The sequence below is a fragment of the Zingiber officinale genome, chromosome 1A (genome assembly GCF_018446385.1).
Source record: "Zingiber officinale cultivar Zhangliang chromosome 1A, Zo_v1.1, whole genome shotgun sequence".
Taxonomy (NCBI): domain Eukaryota; kingdom Viridiplantae; phylum Streptophyta; class Magnoliopsida; order Zingiberales; family Zingiberaceae; genus Zingiber; species Zingiber officinale.
In genome coordinates, this window is record NC_055987.1 from 127,956,022 (window position 1) to 127,981,010 (window position 24,989).

At 37.6% G+C, this 24,989-nt stretch overlaps 2 protein-coding genes across 2 annotated transcripts; both read right to left on the minus strand.

The window, feature by feature from the left end:
* Positions 1 to 1,339: 1,339 nt before the first annotated feature.
* On the minus strand, positions 1,340 to 2,339 carry LOC122031995 (PRA1 family protein B2-like). The gene has a single exon (XM_042591239.1). It carries the CDS (start codon positions 2,278 to 2,280, stop codon positions 1,624 to 1,626), a length of 657 nt encoding a protein of 218 aa, XP_042447173.1. The 5' UTR covers positions 2,281 to 2,339; the 3' UTR covers positions 1,340 to 1,623.
* A 5,170-nt stretch (positions 2,340 to 7,509) lies between these two features.
* LOC122032005 (NF-X1-type zinc finger protein NFXL2-like) lies at positions 7,510 to 18,593 on the minus strand. Its single transcript, XM_042591250.1, has 13 exons — positions 17,415 to 18,593; positions 15,285 to 15,398; positions 15,158 to 15,213; positions 14,491 to 14,557; positions 12,845 to 12,937; positions 12,638 to 12,723; positions 12,374 to 12,536; positions 12,053 to 12,283; positions 11,706 to 11,896; positions 9,712 to 9,793; positions 8,775 to 8,981; positions 7,976 to 8,065; positions 7,510 to 7,888 (listed from the first exon to the last, which is right to left on the minus strand). Exons 1-13 carry the CDS (start codon positions 18,573 to 18,575, stop codon positions 7,721 to 7,723), a joined length of 2,709 nt encoding a protein of 902 aa, XP_042447184.1. The 5' UTR covers positions 18,576 to 18,593; the 3' UTR covers positions 7,510 to 7,720.
* Between the last annotated feature and the right edge of the window lie 6,396 nt (positions 18,594 to 24,989).

Consider the following 24,989-nt stretch of genomic DNA (forward strand, 5'->3'; position numbering starts at 1 on the left):
TCACTCAATCTCTCTGATCACCCGACTGGTTGTAAGCTCGCTCAGTCAATACGCTCGGCCAGTCTCAAGCTTGCTCGGGAGCTAGCCCGCTTGGCCACTGTGCAGTCTTTGTTTGGCACTTGACATATACCAACTCCTGCTGGTAGCCTGAGATTATCAACTCAGGCCATTTCGACAGATAAGTGAATTTAATTTGGTATATTTAAATTCAACTAATACCTCGTAAATCTTCGGCAGCAAATTATTTTATTTTTTTTTTGTTAACAAGCTTTACCTTCCTTATCCATGAAATGAAAAAATTTCTTATACCCTGATTTGGGATGTAAGAAAGGATAAAGGGAACTAAAATAATTTATGTTCCAATTTTATCCTTGTTTTATTATATTAATTTTAAAAATTATTATTTTAAGTATTTTTTATATCGTGACTAAAAACACTTACACCGCTTGACTCATGATGCTCGCACTCCGTCGATATTGGCGCTCACTTCGATGTCGATGTCGACACTGACTTCGACACTAACACCGACTTCGACGCTGACACCGACTTTGACAAATGAACTACAAGTGCTTAAATGCATAAGCACCAATAAATATATACAAGATGCACTAGATTCTTAAATACATAAATCTTTAATAAAAATAAAAATAATTTTATAACTTTATATATCTAACATTCATTATCCTCGCTTTCCTCTAGAGGATAACACATGTTAAATTAATTAATCTTCACTTCTTCTCAAATAAAGAATATAAATACTTCCTCTTCTTTTTTCCTCCCTTCTCCACCCGTTCACTCACCCCATACAATCAGAGTATAAGACTCTCCCTTGCTAAATGACTAGTCATTTTGGAATGGAATGATAACCATCCTAATTAAACAAAAATGTCGATGCATCACTATCTAGTCCACACCATACAATATAGATTTATTCAGTCGTTCGACCACAAAAAAGTAATAATGACTTCATCGATAGAATCATACCAGAAGGTAGAAACGCACTCAACCGACAAAGCAACAGTTAAAATATTGAGAAATCCAGAATAGAACTACGAACTCATATAAAAACAAGATTAAGACATAACTCATTCAAACTTTGAGCTACTAAAGCATTACAAATCTAACTCAATACAGCAAATATCACATTATCTTTAAGAACATGAACAAGGCCATATCTGTTAAGGAGACAAATTAAGAAACAGTTAATGGGATGAGCAAAATATTTTGACAAGCATTATTATAGAAAACCAAGATCAAAAGTCTGATCTCTACCGAGCATAATCCTTGAGCCTAAAGGAAAATACCAATCAGCAGATACACTTTGAATACAGCATTGAGGTAAAGGAAACTTCAATCATAGTCATACCATAAAGAAGGATAAAGATCAACATCGTTGTTCAGCAGATACAGCACGTTCAAGAGAATAACAATATTAGGATCATACATTACGAATCTGTATATCTTATGCTGCCAGATTAATCAATGGTTGCAACGTTTACTAATGATTAGGGATCATAAGAAGCCCTAGATCCAAGAATACCTAATTGCTACTTGGCCGCAAATCAAAGCTTCGATCGAGCAGATCCAGCGCAATAAATCAAGATCAGCAACCTCAGATCCAAATTAGATGCGGACGCCCGTGCCCGACGACGCAGCAGCACCGCCTAGAAAGGACAAGAAGCCGCCGGCGGGGCCAGTCGGATCTTGATCATCGAGGAAGAGATCTTCCGGAACGCGGAAAGTGCCGTGGACACAGACGAGGGCGGCGCCAACCAAGAGAGCAGAGACGATGAGGGATCCGACGGAGGTCAGGAAGACAACGAGCAGAGTGAGGAGGACGAGGCAAGCAAGGATCTCCCGGTCGGAGAAAGGGCGACGGAAAAGGACGAGCGGGGCGGCGTCAGCTGGGCGGAAGAGGTAGAGGAAGGCCCAGGCGGCGAGGAGGGCGAGGAGGAGGAAGAGGGAGAAGGGGTGGGAAAGAAGGGAGATGGCGAGGGTGGCAGCGAGGAGGGCGAGGTAGTTGACGCGGAAATACCCGAGGTTCTTGCGCAGGCGGGAGGTGGCTTCGGAGAGGGTGTCAGGGCGGGCGAAGGCGGAGCGGTCGAGAAGCTCCGACCAGGGGCGACGGTGCGCGAGGGAGCGACGAGCCGTGTCGGAGATGCGGGAGAGGAAGAGGCGGAGGGCGGAGGAGGAGATCGGAGGCGCGGAGGAGGATCCGGTGGTCGCTCCGCCGCCTGCGGGTGTGATGACCGGTAGGATGGGCGGCGCGGCGGAAGCCATCGGCGAATTTGGGGCGACCTAGAAAACAGAAAGCAGAGAGTCGGTTGGGTTCGAGAGAGTCGATTTTATAAACAACAGCAAATTCATTTGTGATTTTTAAAAAATATACAAATTAAGAAACAAATTTCCGGATCACTTGGAGACGAATTAATTAACATGCATGAAGAAGTTCTTAATTAATTAAACTAATTAATAATCTCGAACGCACCTAGTGATTTATTATTAATATTTCTTTTTCCAAAACAATAAAAATAAATAAATAAATAAAATCTCCTATTGCCCTCCACGATATGGTAATTATAGAATTTATATATCGAAAAGAATGGATTGGTAGGGCTATAATCAAACCCAAGCAAGTTAAATTTTATAGTATTTAAGTTTATTTGATATGATAATTAATCCGAATTAAACTGAGCCTAAAATAAATCAAGCCGTTAAAATAATTGTTCAAGTCGAACTTGATTTTTTTTTAAGTTTGAACATGGCTTGAGCTTGGTTCATTTAAATATTATCGAGCTCTCAATTCAAGCTGGTTTATTATTTGAAACTTTTGCATTTTAAACTTGTTCCATTATTGAGCTTGATAATACAAATTTAGTTGTTCATTTTTAAAAATTATTTATTTATTTAGTAAGTTGATAAAAGTTTTATTGATGAACATGGTTCACGAACGTTAACGAGTTGAACACATGTATTCAAGCTTGTCTGTTTAATTAAACGAGTTGTTTAAATTTATTTATTTAGTTGATCTTGTATATATTGAATAAACATAAACACTCTTAGTAAACCGAATACTATGCTTGTTGACGAACATTCGGTTCATTTACAACTCTATGTATTGGAGGTGTCGTCGTCATCCCACATACATGAAGTTGCCTCGTCGAAGTCATTGTCGTACGATGGCCATGGCGACAATGTCGCCACCAGAGACGATGCTGATGACTCGATTGTCATCACCAGCGGGCATAACTGCGACATGCTCGACGCGTTGATCACCTCAAGACGTAACGAGGGTAACGATCTCAGTTGGGGATGGCAATGCGACCTTCGTCGCCACTGAGGGTTGCACTGTGTTCTCTGCTCCATGTAGATATGCCAGTGAGTAGTTGCAAGATGTGGCGACTCTGGGGTCGGCTGGGAGCATGGGGAAGTAATGGAAGCTGGCGGGGTGAGGTAGGAACAAACGTAGAGCAGCGATGGAAGCAGAAGAGGAGGAGGAGGTTGTGACAAAGCAAGGGAAGTCATGGCAATGCTGAGCGAAGGAGAAAGCAGGGGACGACTAGAGATTGAGTTTCACCCAAGGACAATGGAGGATGAGCGCGGTGCGATCATAGGCCTTGGCAGCCTCCTCGTCCGTGGCAAAGATGCCCAACCACATTTGTACGTCCGCTTGCGGGCGCTCTCAGATCTCCACCACCCACATCCCCTAGCTCCACTATAAGAAGTCATGGAATCAGAACTTATCATTCTCCAACCCGCCCTTCCCTTTCCCTTTACCCTTTCCCCTCCTACTGCCATTGACATCGGTGTCATCGCTGGGGTTCTTGTATTGGTGACAACACTACTTGTTGAGATATGCTCGATGTAGGTGCGTGCTAGAATATGTTTTGTAAACATGCGCAACGACAAATAAAATAATAATAATTTTTAATTATTACATCACACACACCACACGTATACAAGGATACAACATGTCAAACATGATCACATAATTAAAATTTTACGGGAAGTAATTTACGCTAGATATACCTTACGGATGACCTGTAACGAGAAGAGCATCAACAGTAGCGACGTTGTCGAACCTCGCCTCTATTCGTATCCACGCCGAGCTCCTCAAGACAACTCCTTGGGTACAAGTCTCTCCTTCCAAAGTCACTAGCTGCGAGCGAAGAAAAAGAAAAACACACAAGGGAAATTTTCTCCCTTGTGGTGGTCAAGGCAACAAGAGGGAGCATTCTCTTGTTGGCAGCGGGAGAGAGAGGAGAGGGAGAGGATTGGATTTCCAAAAACCAATCAACCAAATAATGAAACTTGTATCTAATTCTCTTCCAATTACATCTATATATAATCCTCTTTAATGAGTTGGATTAGAAATCTCAAATCCAACCCATTATCTCTTAAACAAAAATTAACTCATTAACCCGTTAGTTTGGTTCACAATTAAACTAAATTTGTTCATAACTAATTCATGATTAAATCAAATATGATTCAACTCTACCATAAGAGATGTAGCTCATCCGTACTTCCATTATGACAAATATTTTCATATTTTTCTTATGTATAGTTCAACCAAATATTTATTTCTTGATCTAAGAATCATATTTTTTTAACTTGTTTTATATCTTTTAGAGACTTGTTAGTGCGTGTGACCCAATAGGTTCTCAATTTATCTTGGTCGTCTACAATTAACTATTTAATTATAAAACGATCGTGAGTTGCATCTAGTAGAAAATAAATATTAATATAAAAAATAAAAATTTTGAAAAAAAAAAAAATTCTTTCAAAACATCAAGAAAAAGAAACAAATCTATAAAAAAAACTTTTTTTTGGATGGGAATGAATTGAAAAAGGGAAAGAGTTTTTTTGTAAAGCGGGGACGAAAGAGGTTTATATTTTAATTTTTAAATCGTTTAAAAGAGGTTTTCCCTCTTTGAATAGCAACCGCCTCTTCATCTTCTCCCTCCCCTTTTTCTTCTTCATCAAAGAGTAGCATCTTTACTGTCATTTTCTTCTCCAATAGCCATAGTATCAGCCCTAGATGTTGCCCTAGCTACTACTACATTTATCCCAACCAACATCCACCAGCACCCTGCTCTATTTCTTAACATTGATAGTTGGAGCTCACCGTAGCTAGCCAAGGCTACCAACGATGAAGGAAAAGCAACCCTAACTACGGGGTCGGAGTACAACACCTTATTCCCTTATTTCCAGCCTTCGACAACCTCCTTCTTTTCTTCCTAGTTACTTTTTCTTCTGCGAGATTAGTAAGAACATTTATGGATTTAAGTTGATTAATAAAATTCAATTATGGATTTTGTGCATGGAGAATTACTTAAAGCGAGAGAGGAGATTAAAGTGACATTCAAAAATTAAGAGTTTCACTATCATCCGGTTATTGATATTATTGATGAAAAAAGTCATAATCGGCTTAATAGTGCACTACATTAGGCAGCCTAGCTCTAGATTCCTTATTACTCCTTCAATGACCAGAGCATAGGACATGAAGAAGTGGTCACGAATGGATTTTTCATTTGTATTGAAGGATTCTTTCTCAATGATATTGATAGTCAAAGTGAGATAGTATATATGGAGTTGTTGAAGTAAATCAACAAAGCGAGGGAATTTGGAAAAACATTGGTTATAATTGGATGCATAAAAAATGATGAAACATATGATGTAGGTAAGAATTAAGTAACAGTTGCTTACTTTATTTTATAATTTGCATTGCTTGTTTCTTGATTTTTCTTATTGTTATTGTTTGATTTGTTTTTATTTAGTTGGATGGTGGTATCTTTTTAGAAATGGTGTACCTAAATTACAAAAGATGGCTAAAAGGATTCTTTCTTTAACTATAAATTTTTCTAATTACGAGAGAAATTGGAATACTTTTGAGGGGATAAGTACTCAATTACTTATTGTGTAATTGCTAATTAGTAATTATTAATGTCTAAATATGCATTCAATATTAATATTTTTCTTTAATATAGATTCATACAAAGTGATAAACAAAAAGAGAAGACGAGAAGAAAAATAAGCTGATGTGTTACTTGTTAGTGAAGTAACTATGACATAAGGATGGATTGTTAATAGTGGAGATGAAGATGTTAAGCTAAATATTGAAGATGTAAGAGAACTTCACGAAGAAGAATTTATATCAAATGAAAAAGAGGAAAATGTTATGGATTTTGAATTTGAATTCGACACAGAGAAAGTGTTGGAGAAATATGGAGATGAATTAGAAGAAGAATTAGGGATATGAGATTATATGACTTATTTTGTGCACTTTTGGTATTTTCATTGTATGTTGAAGTTGAACAAATTAATATTTTAAATTTTGATTAATATTTTGCTCTTGTTAGTTTGTGTATTTTTATTATTTCAGATTATTTTCATTGTATATGGAAATAAAATTATGCATATTTCGTTGAAAAAAAATCTCTCTAGGCACCACCTAGGTGCTAGGCAACGAGTGACCACTCTACCGCCTACCGCCTACCACCTAATGTTTTTTAGAACATTGAGCAAGTTACGGTCATTTAAGGTTGGCAAGAAATTTGCCATATTATTCTTCTCTCCTATTTACATATATAAGTTTTTTGTTGCACTATACGAGCCAACTAGATAGAGGCTGGCAAATTCTTCACATGGAAATGAATCAAGTCTTCCCTTCTGTTCGACAATTCAGCAAAAGTCTCATTTAAAGATATAACAAGGGACGTCCGAGCTATCAACCAGATTCAGACGTAGGAATACGCTTATCCGCACAATCCGTAACCATTTTAACACAAAATCTGACCCGGATTCAAATAAAAGAAATAGAAAAGAACAGAAATTCTTCCACAAATCCCCAATAAAATGAATCAACAACATAATTAGCAACAAAAACCCTAATCCTAAAAAGATAAACCCCAGATACCTTATAGGGATCGATGGCTTTGGCTTGCTGAGAGAAGAAGAGGACTGAGATCAGGAAAACTAGGCGTAGGCGAAGCATCATTCCAGTGATCCAACAGCTAGATTTCAAATCACGAATCGAATTGAAGGGAAGGGATTGAGAGCGCAAGGTTTAAAAAAAGAGTGTCTTACAAAACATCTCCTTTCAGTGTGTCGGTTGTCATCGCGGCATCGAGATAGTTCTCGAGGTCCGCCGACGTGGCCGGACAAGGAGCTTCCAAATCCACCAATAGGATTGCAGAAAACATCAATAGAATCCGATACACCGTACAGCTAAACCACCCAATAGATGTTTCATGGATATTACTTGATGAATATTATTTTTTAAAATAAAAAAGGTTAACACACTTCTTCGCTTGTTAAGTAAAACATACTAAGCTCATCTTGTTTCAGCATCTTAAATTTACTTGTGTAATCTACTTCTCTAATATCTAACTTGTCGCCATACTTTTGCGTTAACTTTTCACAAGAAACCACACTTGTACTCTCAAGTAGGCGAGCGGAAGTGTTAGCTATCCGAGATGAGATAATGAGTACCGAAAACTTCTTCAAGAGTGCGGGAAACATGAGCTTAATTTATTTTAGACCAAATAGGTCAAAATTTAGCAACCTTAGCATAAACAAGATGAATCACAAAATGATGGTACGAGCAAAACTCACCATATGGAAGATAAAACAAAATCAAGGATACGATTTCTCGAGCAATTGCTTCAGTATAGCTATTTAGGGTCAATGGTAAAGTCTCAAGGAAAGGCCCTTGTTTCCTCTAGTAGAATCTTGGATGAGTACCTCTTCTACGTGCTCTTTGTTCATCCACTTCGTTCATCCAATCGGAGAGCCACAAAATACCCTTGTGCCCATAATATGCACTAGCAATGATCGCGACAATTATGAGAACAATGATGATACCTCTCTGTATAGTTGCCTTGAGTATCTGCGACAAGGAGAGAAGAACTGAATACAATTTTTTTTCTTCTATATTTGTGAAAATGATATCGGTTGCAGGGTAATGAAAACGAACCTGGAATTTTGAAACATGTCCGACTTCTTGAACCCGTTCACGTCTTCTCTTGCGCTTTGGGACATTTGGTACCTCGGCCAATGGATCCCTCTAAATGAAAGAACATAGTAAGGCCTTGAAGGATCAATTGTTGGATAGTAAATGCTTCATTAGAAAGATTATAGATGAAAACAAAAGTAGGCATTTGGCAAACATCCTCCATAGATGGATCGTGTTTTTAGCGTCATTTTTGCTCTAACATATATGACATATCCAAAAGCAAAGTCAACAACATGATCTGGAACATTTAACATTTTGTGACAAAGTGATAGGAAGCTACAAATTTCGATTTGTATTAATTTGTGACCTATCTCTTGAGTAATTGATACAATGTTTTCAGGGTATATCACTTGGCATAGAACCTAAATCTGGAGTGAAGAAAATACTGACAACCTTGGAATAGCAAGCAAACCATTCAGGTGTAGATTGCTTCCTTCATTTTGATTGTTGTTTGTAGTACTCTGGATTTGCTTAATTTCTTCAAGAAATAGGAACAAAAAGAAACCTAAAGTATAGCCTGAGTCTCGGTAAAGAAATCACTGTTTTCTCACTGGGTTTTTGATTGTATCATTTTTTTCATCTCATGTCTGAATACTGATCACAATAGCCCTTTTATGCCATCTTTGATGGCTCTGCCTTCTCTCTATATCTCCCTCTATATAAACATGACTATTCATTAGCTATGAGTTAAATGAACTAGTAATTGTTTTCATATTTAGAGCATCACAAACAAAATAGTATGGCAATTACTAAGTTGTACCTTGATCTCACTAGTTTTTCGGAGTTGCAGGTCAGATTCGACACCTTTAATTTTGTTTGCACATATTGTACCACATGGAAGAACACCAACACCAAAGTGACTTTTTGAGATGTCTTTTGGATCATGACCAACATTCAAGTAGGCTTTTTGGACATCTCGACATAGCCATTCTTTCTTGAGAGAGTTACATGCACAACGAGCATTCACCTAGAAATATGAAAATCAGCATAGTATGTGTATCTGACAAAATAATAATTGCTTACATAATACCAAGAAAATTGCTGAAAGGTAACAACTTCCCGCATAATTTCCCAGCATTGCTAATATGTCAAAGGAACAGAATGTATGATTGTATGGTACTTATAAGATGAAATGAAAGTACTTTTGTTTCCTATATGCTATCCATTAGCTAGTTCTGTGTTTGTCCTTGATATTTAAGTTTAAGAATCACATGAAATTTAGACAAATCACATGAAATTTAGACAACCATGTAAATTTACTTCATACATACGAGTCAAAAGGAGATAGAGGAATAAAAAGCATTTCCAACACAAGTTCAAATTTATAATGGGTAAAGTGTAGCCATAGAGTATGAGCATAATCAAAATACATATCTTGTCTCATAACTATCAGATATATTTTACATCCAGAGCTATAATTTGAGATACTATTGTTTCTCGTACAAACGTAAAATATTCCCACTATACATGCATTATTGTATATGAATAGACTATTTGTCGGGCGAAGTGAGATGCAATCAAGTTAGGATACAATGTATAGTGTTGACATGTATATAGTATTTGCTAGCTAGGCAATCAAGGCTTTAAGGTTAAAGCAGCAGCATCTAATCCCAATTAAATCGCAGACTGTTGGTTATTTGATATAGAATATCAAACAGATCAAACACCTTAAAATATAAACATTTCATTATCTTTACCTTTTTAGTGCAGTCATAGACTGATGGGCATTCAACAGGATGGCATATTTCTGAACATAAGTGAGGACAATTTGGTAACTTTCTGTGGGAAAAAAACAGAGTAAATCAGTTTACAAGAAAATGACCTCTTCTTACTATATTTTCATGATAACTGAAGTGTCCTCATTTTTATTGTCTCAGTACCATGATTAGTAAAGAAAAATAAACAAGTAGTGATTGACCGTGTAACCATCAAATCCAGCTGAGGCTACCCCAACTAACATAAATCTGATGACAACTAAATCCCAAAAAACAAAAATCCGTCTATCATCATTTAGGTGTGAATTACATAATCATAGAAATTTGTACATATTGCCATCCAAAATGCAGCATAATCAGATCCAATATTCATCAAAAATAGAATATGTTTAATTTATTGAGCCACAAATACGTGTATTATGCCACTAAAGTGTTCAATAATGAGTACAGTTTCTCGTTTCTCATACACTAACTGCATTCAAGAGTCGGTCTTCATAATTTTTCATCCAATATACAAGTACAATAACCTATCACACTGGGATTAATTCTCATTTGTCATAAACAATCAGCATTATCTCATATAGAAATATTGTGTCTCTACATATTTAGGTTCTCAAGTCCATTTCACTCCAAGATATCACATGTCAATTGCGTCTAATCTGTACTGTGTGATATGTCATCGTAGATCATAAACCAACAAACTGAAGTACTGAAAATAACCTTCACTTTGACACTGGGGGTCTGTTCTGGCCTTCTATACAAGACAGGAATATTGTCAGTTGTGTCCCTCAAGTCAATTAATGTTAACCTCTATTTCTACCATAAGATGATTAACAACATCCTGTATATATGAGTGGTCAATACAACAATTTTCCTGAAGTAAAACAACCTATACTGCATCAACTACTTTCACATCTATATAATGGTAAATAAAACAGTTTGTGCACAAGAGTTGTCACTGAAACTCAATCAAAGCATGGGATCTCAGCAGGCAGCATTGGAACATAGTCAGAGCCATGTCAGAGGGCTTTCATACATGACAATCGTAGAATGTAAGGTTCAACATGTGAGCTCAGTTTGCTGGAATGGTCATCAAGAAATCTTCTTGGGAAAATATTGGAGCTAGGTTCACTGGTTACCACAAACAAGAGTAGGTGGGTTATTCCCCTATTCGTGCTTCTCCCTTTCTTCCTTTTCTTCTTCCTTTTTTGCCTCCTCTTCCTCTTCCCTTTCACCTGATTGTTAGTTTCACCAACTCATATCCACACATGGTATAATGTCTGCACTAAAATGATATTGTTCCAACCAACTTAAAATCAGACATTGAAAGAAGATCATTAACCTTGTCTTGGACTAACTGTGATATCTGTGAGCAAATTATCACAAAATTTGGAGATTTCATAAGCATATCGGCTAGCAATTTGGCCACTAAGAGTGATTCCTAAATTACATTCAACTACAAGAGTATAAACATGAAAAACAGAATAGCATATTCAGTTCATGCACGGAAAACAGAGACCATAAATCAAATAAACTTATTCCCCATATGTTTGAAAACAATAGAATAAAATAAGAAAGTTTTCAGTCAACATAAAGAGGGGCAACCAAACAAACAAGCTTAAAGAATATAACATAGATGCTACTAGCTTTCAGTTTCAATCAACAATCTTATGCTACTTACAAAGGTGATAAATGATATGATGATGCATGAAAAATCAAAAGGATTGCAAAGAGGAAGTTACATAAGGCTGACTGAGCAGATATTCAAACTATAATGGAAAACCTACATTAAAATGCATGAATTTTGAAATAGTTTTTCTGATAATGACTGGTAGAGAACCAAAAATCACTGAGAATCGAATTTGATGATAGAACTAACATTCTAGATCCTACCAAAGTAAATAAGCTACTATGTGATCACAGAGAAAAAATTGGGACAAAATACAAAATCTGAACGGTAATTTCATCCAGCTTACCTGTGACATGGGCCACCACAAGAGCGTACTTTCTGTTGTTCATCGCCACTCAAGCTGTTATAGTATATGCACTCAAAAGCATGCACTAAGGAACCACAGTGACAGGAACGTTTAATAAGGACCTTGCATGGAGGACATTCGCTGGAATGGCATGGTAGAGGGCAAGGATGTGGACACAATGGTTCTCTAACCTGAAGAGTGATATACAAAAGCACCAGATTCACATTTACTAACAAACTTTTTCCAATTTAAATGGGTTAAGTAGGAAAGTAACTATCATTCCAATTTGACAATGTACTGGAGTAGGAATTGGAAGGATCGTAAGTGGAAATAATATATGGTTCAACCTTTTGGCAAGGAAGAAAGCACTCTTCGCATGGCTCCCCCTGCTTAATCACATCATTTGGTATCCACAGATTTTGTTCTTGGTTACCAGAGCCATTGTTTCCATGCCTTTCGATGGTTAATGCCTGATTATTAAGTATATGACAAATCTTGGTGCAGTAATGATTGCCACAATGAAGAAGATTTCCACAGGAATTTGAACATGGAAACTGCTTCTTACTGTGACAAAGCATCTAGGACAAAAACGAGACCAAATTATAAACAAAATCAACAATATAATTGGGAAGTATGAAAAATAATCTAACATAGAGAAAGCAACATACTGAACGTTCTTCTCCAATATGTTGGCCAAAGCATGGAACCCAAACCACTTCCTTGCATGGAGAACAGGGTGATCCAGGTAAGCATTCAAGATGCTTATTTAATTGTTTTTTTGTTGGTTTCAAAATGAATTCTGGATTTGGAGGAGGAATTGGTCCATGACATCTACACAAAATAGATTAACAAAGTCAGCAAGATACAACTAGCAAATATTACTCAAAGATAGTAAGAATTTTCAAAGTAAGAGCTTCTAAATTTAAACACACCTTTCTTTACATTTATGTCCACATGGAAGTTCATCACCACATGTCAATCGACATGGTGGGCAAGCTCCATAGTGGCACTTGTGGGGCTGGCAAAATTTGGAACTTCAATAACATGAATTCTATATAAGTTTGGATTGTAATATGATGCTCACAGAATCATCATGTATGCTGTGAGTGAACCAAATCAATTCAGGAAAACCACTTTACCCGACACTCAAACTTGTGTCTGCAAAGACGAGATATTGTACATGGTCTAGAACATTTTGGTGGTCTTTGGCTCTTTTCTGTACCACAAGGTACCTGAACAGTTAAATTAAAGGAATATAAGGCCACAAAATAGTTACACTCTTTAGGTATTACAAACATTCAATCCTTCAAGCAAACAATCTGAAGCAACTTTGTCATACAATCAGAATGATAGCACACAGCTATTACCTATGTTTAGAAAGAAAAAGTTTAGTCTGTGTTTATCTTTTTAATTTATATATAATTTCTATAGCTGAATAGAGAGATATTCATAGATTTAGATGAAATACACAATATTTACAATCATTTGTCATAATACATAGACCAATTGGGCTCTATTCATATCGTGTAAAAATATTGAACTACCAACGAAGGTAGCATATGTTTAGTGTTTTTGTTGTGCATATGAAAAGACCAGATTTTCCTTTTTTAGTAATCCAAATAGAAATATTCAATGCCTGATGAAGCGAAACAAAAAACTATCTGGGCTAACCTTGAGATTGTCCTGACTATGAACATTTTAAAATTTTATAAAATCCATATATTTCAATTTGTTTTTAATAAATTTTGTATACTTATTTTTTTGCATTATGTAATTTAAGATTTTCACAAATTTTAATTTCAAAATTATGCATTATTTTGTAGGTTTGGACCAAGCATAACTGAAAAACATGGATCATATTTCATACTATATTTTTACTTGCAATATACTATAGCTTTCTATTTTTTTATCATTTTAGCATATTCCTTCTTATATCACTTATTGTTTTACCTGTTTTATTATTTTTTTCAATATTATATCAAATGATGTCTTTTAGCATAAGAAAATTAGTGTCACTTTTGAAAAGGAACATTCTCTGAGCTTTATCTGCTCATTTTGACTGTGTTTTTCATCTATCATAGTCCCAACTTGACAATGAAATATTTAGCATCTCATAAACTGATAAAAAGTTACAAATACTAATTCTGCTTGGTTTACGACACAATTCCTAGTCAATTATTCTTGGTGGATTTAGCGAACATGGGTTTTAGTAAAAAACGGAAAACATAGTGGGCATGTTAAAGTGTTTGAGGCAAGCATTTTAATCTGTTCAATGAAAGAACTAAGTAAATGTTAAACTTGGAAGAATAGACCGGTTCATTCATGATAGCTTAAGCTTCCAGGATAAGTAGTCGTATATACTTGGAGATTATGTCTCTACTTTACCTCCTAAAGAAGGATTTCATAGTAACTAAATTTCCAAACTTAGTACGTGTTGAAGTTCTCTTTCATGTATTTTCAATTTTTTAAATTCATAGGGAATTGGATTATCCACTTCCTCTCTTTAGTTTTTTTTTCTTCACTTTTTCTCTCAAATTTGTACCAGAAAAAAGGAAACATTAAGCAATTAAGATTATCAAGTTCAGAATAATAACAGAGTATCATACAACAAGCTTTTATCTAAGTTTTGATCACAACTATCAGCAACAGAATCCTTATTTCAATTACTTTAGTAACACCAACACATAGTTGCTCAAGTTCTCATCTTCACAATTAGATGAAGAAAAATCTTTGAAAACAAATATGTGAGATTAGATTTAAGCAACACTGTTCAAATCAACTTCACCTCAAACCGAGTCTCTCCGCATGAACATGAAATTGGCACCATTAAGGGACAAGGAGCACAAACACCCCTAGGAGAATATGCAGATCAGGATTAGAGACAAAACATTTAAGCAGAAATAACAGAAAAAACTTGTACAAATATCTACAATTATTCGGAGAGAAATTATGATATATTGGATAGTTTAAGACCACCAAAAAACATTGTCAAGTGAGATAGTATCTAGATCTCTACCTCGTAGATCCCACACGGGATCAAGGAATCAGTGATCCTGAAACAGGTACATTGCAACATGGAATACAAAACTCTTTTGAGTACACAAAACAAAAAAAAAATCTTTATAGATGAATAATTATTTAAATGCACAGATGGAATGGTAGCGCATAGCAATAAACGTTGGTGTATGATGTACTATCATCAGTAAGTACTTTACAGTTGGGAATCTATTAATCTTGGACTATTATGTAAGTAAATACTAATTTTAACTGGTCAACTCTATGTAGAACAAATGCAATAAGATTGAATAGATAAATTTAGAAAGGTATACAGTCTCTTAACTATAGAGGTTATCATGTATTTTAGTGCTTCCCTCTAGCATGACAGATAGATTATAAAAGGGCCATAAAAAAGAAACAAGCACCATAAAACATGTCAATGCTAAACAGAATACCTGTGACATGGTGATGGACATTTATGGTTGTTGCATCTAAGCTTCCTGCTACAGATCTGAAATTTTGTTTAACAAGTCGTTATTCATACTATAGTAAAGGAGAAAGCGTAAGTTGTATTTCACAGACCTCCGGGCAAAGTGGGCAGTCCCCATCACAGCAACGGCGCTTACATGTATGACGTCCACAATCCCTCACCTGCTGACACTTTCTCTCACACACCAAATCTTGATAGCAAGGAACCTAAAATTTTAGGAACAATATATAAATGGGTTCACAGATTTCCTTCAGACTATTTGCAAAAGAATAAACTCTTACAAGAAAAATCTACCAAGGTTCTACAGCCATGGTAATAAATAATCGCAAACACATTAGTGCATATTTCACTAATTAGTTATAGTGCATTTTCCAATTAATTCCTTCTTCCCTTTCTTTCTCGCATCATTCAATGGATCCCATTTGCTCACTGTAGTAATAGCTTCATCACTATGTTTCTCATAGCCTTTCTCCACAACCTCTCATAGTTTAGGAGATGCAAACAAAACCTTAATTTGGATGCACCACTTGCCATTATTTTTTGGCATGGCTAGGTACTTGGAATTGTAAACCATTAGCCATTTTAACATGGCTTTGATTCCAGGTTTTTTGAATAGACTAGTAATTTGTTACCAAAGAGCTGGCACAACTAGTTCATAGAAGTGTTTCACAGTCACAAGAATGGATCATTTCTTGAAGGAAAAAAACATCACAAGGTCTCTCTTTATTCAAAGAGGTGAATTCACAAATCTGTATGGGCAAAAATTATAAGGACGCCCCTTTTTTAACGAATCGTCAAAGGGACGCCCTACTTTGATTTATTATCAAAAGGGGCACCCCACCCCCTTGTACATTTACCCTTCTATCCTCCGGTACAATAATTGTTTTTGACACATGCACTCCCGCCTAAATCTTAATTGGGGGGTCGCGTTGTAGCAATTATGTCATTGTAGCTGCTACAACTATTGTAGTTGTACCAACTACAAAACTGTAGCTTCTACAACATGAAAAAAAAAAATTAATAAAGAGTACTAAGTTCTTTTGTAACCCTCGAAAAGGAAGCTTTTTGAATCTAAGACTATTACAGGTCGAGAAACTAATTTGATGTGTGCATCTTTGAGTTTGTTTATGATAAACTAATCCGAGTCCGAGTCGAGAAACTAATCCGATGTGTGCATCTTTGAATTCGTTTCTAATCAACTAATCCAAGTCCGGATCGAGAAACTAATCTGATGTGTGCACATAAAAAAAAACCCGAAAATTACAAAAAATAGTAAAAAAGATGTGAAGAGCTTCCGAAAAGTCCCTAAACGATGTTTTTTATCTGAATCTCAGTTGGTTGGTTATGTCCGTAACAAATATAGATCTCTAAACGAACTTCAATTAAAAAAAAAAAGTCTCGTTTTGATATCCAAGTCAAAAATTATGGCCTACAAGAGTTTGTTCTATCATTCCCGCATCATTAACTAACCACTCTCGGTTGTAGTTGTAGCAGCTAAGGTTCCTTCACTGCTACAATTGTGTGGCAGCTCAGTAGTTGTAGCAGCTGCTACAATTCCGTAGCTGCTACAATTGTATGGCAGTTTAATTGTAGCAGCTATGGTCATAGCTGCTACAACGCATTGATTTAGGAAGAAAAAATAGGAGAAAGATAATAATGGAACAAACTGCTACTTTATAGTGGAGGACATGTATGTCATTTTTGGGAGGATAGGCGCTCTTTTGATAATAAATCAACATAGGGTGGCCCTTTGACGATTCGTTAAAAAAGGGATGCCCTTTTGATTTTTGCCCAATATAAATTAGGTCCTTGGTGAAAAGTGACTTACAAGACCAAAATAGTTGAGCAAGCTGTGTTAGCTGTGAGACTATTCAACTCTCTAGTGTAAAATTAAATCACTCATTAAAATTAGATCAACTTGATTCATTGAAATAGTTTATAATTTGCATAGTTTTCTACACAATTTATTGTATACTAAGTATTCAATTAGTATACAAATGAACTGGTCTTATCTATTTGAATTAGGCAGGTCTTTGAATCTAGCCTTCTAAAACTCTTCTAAGATACCCTATCATTTAGCAATAGGTATGTTGGAATTTGCTAGATAGTTTCTACTATAAGTGGAAACATTGAGCTCCACGCTTTGACTACTGCAATTCCAAACAGTTATAGAACGTTTATATAGGCATGCAAAAATTAAAATAAATGCTCCATAGACTAACCTCTTTCTTCAACCCCCCACATCTACAGGACTTCATGATGACACTTCTACAAGCCTCAACGCATGGCCCACAGTGGCATCTCTCGGGACACCGATGAATCCTGCAGCTCAGCATTTTATCACATGTTGAACCACAAGTAGGAACATCTGTATCACAGGAGACACCTTTGTGTTCCTTCTTTCCGCATGGGCATGTCCTTCTTCCCTGAAGTGGGCAATCGCCACAAGGACCAGAGTGGCAACCTCGATCACAGGAGTGCTTGCCACATTGAAGCATCCCAGTGCATGGTCTGTCACACTTGAATTCCCTCTCCGAGCATTCCCTTTCCTCTTTAGATTTTAAGCAGGCACAGCTAAAAACGCCCCTCACCCGGCATGGCGGGCAAGGTCCCTCATGACATCTTTCTGTGCATTGGTGTCTCCGGCAAGGCAACGGTTTGGAGCAGGTCTTGTTGCAAGAAAAGAGCTTTTGGGCGCAACGACGCACGTCATCACGAGACCCACAGAAGCAGCGCGAGTTTACGAGTTTAGGGCAGGGTGGACAGGGACCGGGGTGGCACAGCAGGAGACAACGATGACCGCACTCACCGCGGAGGGGGCGATCACAGACCTCACCGCAAGAATGCGGCAAGATCCACGGATCTGCAGGCGGGTCGTCAACCTTGCCACAAAAGCAAATATAAGATCTAGGAATTAGGGTTTTGGGGTAGGAAAGCCGACATTTGGGACAATGCCAATCGGAGGTCGCCGAGGCGGCAGCAGCGGGGGAGGTGACAGAGGGCGGCCGGTGGGAACACTGCTGAGCCCAGCTCTGAATGCAAACAAGGTGGAATAGGGCGTAACAACCAGAGGCACACGACCAGACAGGATCAACCGGGCGGATGCGCTCCAGGCAGATGAGGCACGAGACGAGGGGACCGCGCCCGGCGGCGGAGGCGAGGAAAGTTCGGATCTTGGTAAGATCCGGAGAATCCCGACCGGATATCTGGAGATAAGTGGAGAAAATAGAATCCTCGAGAGCGGTGCGGCGGACAGCACCGTCATCGCTGCTATTGGAGTCAGATTCGGATAGAACCACGTCGGATGTGGGACTTGAGATGGGCGGAGGGAGACGTCTGCGATCGCCGCCGCCGGCGGCGGCGGCGGCGGCGGCGTAAGACATGAAGGTCTGGAAACTCAAGTCCGCGATTACGCCCCAGAGAAATAAATATTCATTCAATATTTTGGGCAAAAGCCCCTGAACAAACTCAATTTTCAGTACTGCCCACTGGTTAAGTTCCAAAAACACCCTGAATTAATAATATTTCTCTGTCGGTCACTTACTAGTTATCCAAGAAACTTCGGCAGAGTATTAATGAAAACTTAGGGTATTTTTAAGGAGTTTGCCTATGTGTATTAGGGTGTTTCTATCCCTCCAATTATAATACGGCAATTTATCAAAAGGCGTATTACAGTTAATGTATTTATCAAAAAGCGCATTACGGTTTTGTATTTACCAAAAGGCGCAGGTAAGTGATGTATATTACCGAATATAACCCTACCGCCAACCAACACCTCTGATCAGTCATCAATTCCCAGGCATCCGAACCACATTTTTAAAAAACTTAGATATTAAAAAAAAATGATCATTAGGGTACTTCCCTCCTTCGTGACATGCGAGTGCAGCTCGGTCTTGTGAAACCCTAGTTTAGTGTTCGTGAGCCATCAGTTCGAGTTTTTCTCAAGCGCCATCTAGCTAGCATTTCAGTTTAATTAAAAACCAAGAGTGTTCGTGAGCCATCAGTGAAGGATTCTAGGGTTTACATTACATTAATTAGCTAGTATCATAATGGCACAAAGACGTCGATCGGGCGAATCATCATCCTTGCCACATCAATTAGCTGTAAAGGTTATCATTTTACAAACTCTGTGATATTGAGAAGCTGAACTAGCATGATTTAAATTTTTTTATTTTTATAAAGTATAGGGTTCAGTTGATGTTGGACAGAAACTGCATTGGAACAGTGTCCTCGGTCACTTTAAAAGTTTTTTTCAACCATCCACGAAGAAAGGAACGCATGGAGGCGGTGTTATTTTACATGACCGACACATAGTGCTGATCAAACAGTCACCCTTTCGTATTTTTTTGGACATAGAAGATATGCAGCACATCCGTGGGATTTTGGTAAATATATTTGAAAATTGGGATTCAAGTAGTCAAACCTTTAGATTCTCAGGTACAATTTATAAATTTGTATTTTAATTACAAAGTAGTTGTATGGTAAAATTTAAGCGTTTGCTAAACTTGGGGCTGATACGATGCCGTATCAGGCCCAACGTGGGCCTGATACGGCATCGTATCAGGCCCAACGTGGGCCCTATACGGCATCTTATCAGGCCCAACGTGGGCCTGATACGATGGAGTATCAGTTCTTGATATGACATTGTATCATGTCCACGGTGTTCCTAATACTTTTGTATGTGTTGGTAGAATTCTAATAATAATTTAACTTGGTCAGGTGTTCCGGTTTGCTTCACAAGAGGAGACGTTTCATTGCTGCTCGGTATTGCAGACCGAGGAGCTTCAATTCCGATTGATTCAGCTAAAGCATCCAGTGACCTTTTTCTAACTTACTTCTCAAACAAAAAAGAAGCTACTAGATCAAGAATTGAGGAGTTGCTTAAATTTTATGGCAATCGCGTTGAAGTCGAAGATGATGTTTTATTATTTTGCAAATTCTATATTTTGTATATATTTGTTTGTGTCTTATTTTCTTCTAGTACATATAAGGTCCCGTTAAGTCTTATAGATATAGTAGATGATTTTGAGAATCTTGATAGATTCAACTGGGTTGAATCAATCCATGAATTTATGGCTCCACAATTACCTAAGATTGGGGACATATTTTCATCAACTGAGACAAAACATGCTAACACCAACCTCCCTTACCTAAAGGGATTTGCTGGTCTTTTGGCAGTAAGTGTTTAATTTGTGTGAAAATTTTTAATATTTTGCGAACAATTATAAAATAGTTAACCCTTGTCATGGTGAATCAGGCATGGTTTTTGGAGCATGTTCCAATCCAAAAACCATACAAAATAAAAGGAGCCAGAATAAATAAGTGGAGGAATATTCCTTCACATATTAGTAAGGTGAGAGAAATGATTAACCAAGTTTCATCTGAAGAGGTAAATTTAGAATACTTTGACTATAGTTTGGTTAAAAAGTATGGTTTTAACATGTGGTTTAATATTCTTACAGGTTGTGATTAACCTAATCCCTAACCAAGATGAAAGATCATTGGTTGAGAACCTTGCTGGCGTTGAGGACAGTCCACATGCAATGGAGGCATCACAAATTGAAGTGAGTGTAGGAGGAAGGCAGATTAATAAGGATTGTTGTAATTGCATTATGCAAGCAAACATAAATAAAGAGCTAACAATGGAGAACATGCAATTGAAGGAGAGGGTGAAAGAGTTACTTAAAATAGTTGAAAAAAAAGGCATGGAATCTCAATATAGCGAGCCTGTAGACGATCCTCAAATTGAACCTGTAGGTGTTACAACAAGAAGTAGGAGAGGACGTGACTGAAGTCGCTATGAGGATACTCAATTGATAGTCCATTGTGGCTCAAAACTTTACCTAAGAGGCAGCGTAGAAATATACATATAAGTGAGCCTGCGGAAAAAGTTACAAGTATAGGAGAAGGAAAAAAATTTGTCAAAGAATATGTTGTTGTGGGCAAGGGGAAAGGAAAAATAGGTTTGGATGAAATGGAAGAAGAAATTAATATTGTACAAATGATGGAAGATAAATCTGATGAAGAGGCAGACAAGGATGTAAAAATGTTTGCCAAATATGACAAAATGAGGAAACAAGCAATTGCTGTAAGACGATATATGCAAATTTCTTTGCAATTTGTTAGATATAATGGATTATCTAATTGTCTTTTTTGTTTGTATGCATAGTATGTGAAGAAGCAATTTAAGTCTTCCAAGAAAAAAAAACAAGACGAAGAGGTGGCGTACTTGTTAAAAGTCTTGGAGGAAATAAAGTACGTAAATTAAATAGTTGAATAGTAAAGTATAATATATGCATATCTGATTACATATTTGGGCTAAGGTTATCAAAAAGGAATTTATAAAAATAATCTGTGATTTGTTTACTTTTGTAGGTTTACAAATGATATAGTTTGGGAGGAATCACCCTTTTGTTTAAATTTGTATTCCCTTTTATCTGGTGTGAATGGAGAAATGTTGACAAGAGGGGATGTAATCGACACGTATTGTAAAATTTTATTTAGGGGGGCATTCCCGTCTGGAAGCACATACAACAAGTCAATATATTGTTCAACATTCTTCATAGTAAGGAATTGATTTGACTATAGTTAAAAATAGAATTCTTTTTATTAGTTGGTTATGTATGTATGACTTTGCATATTTGTAGTCATTAATGAAATCGTCAAGTAAGTTTGCCTTCGAACACATGATAAAGACGGATAGACGAGATGAAGAGGTAAGGTATATATTTATACCTTTGTGCAGTGATAATGCACACTTCCACTTGCTGGTGGTCGACACCAAATCAATGACGTTCAATCAGTACAATTCTCTTGCAAGTGGAAGTAAATACGAATATGAATTTGAAGCAGCGGTGAGCATCTAATAATAATGATATTGTTTGTATTTTAATATAAATGCTAGTTGATGGAAAATGAAAATTTCCTCTTCAATGTTCGGTATCGATTTTAAATTATATAGTCGTGAGCACGTTGATGCTATTCATCCAAACTTGGAAAGGCATTATCCGTTTGATAGATGGGTCTCTCGCACAATTGAATGTCAACAACAACAAGCAAGGTAAATCGAGCACAAGGTGTGAATATAAATAAATGATAAAAAATTATTGACAATTAAAATGTTGTTCTTTACAGCGTTGACTGTGGCTTCTTTGTGATGCAATACATTCGATGTCTCCTATATGATATGAAGATGGACTTCAAACAAGGAGACATGAAAAAGATTAGAATTGATGTAATGGTAGCAATTTTGAGGGATAAGTATTTTAAAACATTGGATTAAATATCCAGACTTGTAAGGCAAAAACTTGTATAGAATGTAAATGCACTTATTACGTAGTGTAGGACTTTTAATATCTTTGTATGTAGTCTTTGTTGTATAATACGGTGGTATGTAGTGTATGAGAAGATTAGAAACTGTCACTGGAATATTAATAATATTGCATAGTGATTAGTCAGAAATATAAATCACAAAATACAAAATGCAATGCTGGTGCTTATCAGTGGAAAGAGACAATGTATATAAGTTGTAATGCGCACCATTTCTATCTTCTCAAAACTGAAATCATGGTAACGGTTGGGATTGTTTAAAAAATCAAATAGGCTCGGACCAACGGAGGTTTCCAGAGCACGTCACTAGGTTCCGTGCCAACTGCCACGGAGCAATACCTTATTAGAAATGGGGTATAAATACGTTTTGACACCAAATATACCATCTTCCCAGTTAGAACTTCACAGGGAACATGATTTCAAGTAGAACCAAGTAGGGGAGGGGCATCAGTGGATTTTGGTGAAAACCCACTGATGGACCTAGACACATCGGATTGGACCCATTTCAGCTCTAGTGGTATTCTGGAGTTGCAAGGACTTAGAATCTGGTGGCAAATAATAATTTAAATATTTATAGGTGCTAGGAAAAATTTAAAATGCAATCAGCCTCCGTTGGGCCTGATATGCTTGGATATCAGGCCCAAAGTGGGCCTGATATGCTTGGATATCAGGCCCAACGTGGGCCTGATATGCTTGGATATCAGGCCCAACCTGGGCCTGATATCCAAGCATATCAGGCCCAAAGTCGCCTTGACACTTATAAATGGCAACTGGCACGGAGCCATACTTCGTAATCCATGGTGTATAAATTATGTTTGACAGTATAAATACCATCTCCCCACCATGACCTTCACAGGGACTTGATTTCATGAAAATCCAAGTAGGGGAGGGTCATTAGTGGGTTTTGCTCAAAACCCACTGATGGACCTAGACACATCGGATTGGATCCATTTCAGCGCTAGTGGTATTCTGGAGTTGCAAGGACTCAGAATCTGGTGGCAAATAAATGTTTAAATATTTATAGATGTTGGGAAAAATTTAAAATACAATCAGCCTCCGTTAGGCCTGATATGCTTGGATATCGGGCCCAACGGGCCTAATACGCTGGATATCAGGCCCAACGTGGGCCTGATATCCAAGCATATCGAGCCCAAAGTCGCCTTGCCACTTATAAATGCCAACTGGCACGGAGCCATACTTCATAATCCATGGTGTATAAATTATGTTTGACAGATAAATACCATCTCCCACCATGACCTTCACAGGGACTTGATTTCATGAAAATCCAAGTAGGGAGGGCCATCGGTGGGTTTTGGTCAAAACCCATGGACCTAGACACATCGGATTGGACCCATATCGGCGCTAGTGGTATTCGGAGTTGCAAGGACTCGAATCCGGTGGCAAATAAATGTTTAAATATTTATAGGTCTTGGGAAAAATTTAAAATACAATCACCTCCGTTGGGCACGATATGCTTGGATATCGGGCCCAACGTGATACGCTTGGATATCAGGCCCACATTGGGCCCGATATCAAGCATATCGAGCCCAAAGTCGCTGGCACTTATAAATGGCAAGCGGGCCATACGTAATCCATGGTTTATAAATTATGTTTGACACATAAATACCATCTCCCACCAAGACCTTCAGGGACTTGATTTCATGAAAATCCAAGTAGGGAGGGCCATCGGTGGGTTTTGGTCAAAACCCTGGACCTAGACATATCGGAATGGACCCATTTCAGCTCTAGTGGTATTCGGAGTTGAGGACTCGAATCGGTGGCAAATAATAATTTAAATATTTATAGGTCTTTGGGAAAATTTAAAATACAATCAGCCTCCGTTGGGCCTGATATGCTTGGATATCGGGCCTGACGTAAACTTCAACGCTGGATATCGGGCCAGCGTGGGCTGATATCCAGCATATCGGCCCAAAGTCGCCAGCATATAAATGGCAGCGCGGGCCATGCCCGTAATCCATGGTTTATAAATTATGTTTGACACCATAAATACCATCTCCCCCAAGACCTTCACAGGGACTTGATTTCATGAAAATCCAAGTAGGGGAGGCCATCAGTGGTTTTGGTCAAAACCGGCTGATGGACTAAACTATCGGAATGGACCCATTTCAGCTCTAGTGGTATTCTGGAGTTGCACTCAGAATCTGGTGGCAAATAATAATTTAAATATTTATAGGTCTTTGGGAAAAATTTAAAATACAATCGGTCTCGTTGGGCTGATATGTTTGGATATCGGGCCCACGTGGGCTGATATGTTTGGATATCGAAACGTGGGCTGATGCGGCTGGATATCAGGACATGGGCTGATATCAAGCATATCGAACCAATCTTGGCACTTATAAATGGCGGAGCCGTGCCGTAATCCATGGTTTATAAATTATGTTTGACACCATAAATACCATCTCCCCACCAAGACCTTCACAGGGGACTTGATTTCATGAAAATCCAAG

Bases quoted from the DNA above. Each gene is read 5' to 3' on its own strand.
- LOC122031995 (XM_042591239.1), bottom strand. From the start codon at position 2,280: ATGGCTTCCGCCGCGCCGCCCATCCTACCGGTCATCACACCCGCAGGC.
- LOC122032005 (XM_042591250.1), bottom strand. From the start codon at position 18,575: ATGTCTTACGCCGCCGCCGCCGCCGCCGCCGGCGGCGGCGATCGCAGA. The intron at 12,724-12,844 runs GTAAAGTGGTTT...AAATTTTGCCAG, and splicing joins GACACAAGTTTGAGTGTCGG to CCCCACAAGTGCCACTATGG. The intron at 12,284-12,373 runs GTATGTTGCTTT...TTTTTGTCCTAG, and splicing joins ATATTGGAGAAGAACGTTCA to ATGCTTTGTCACAGTAAGAA.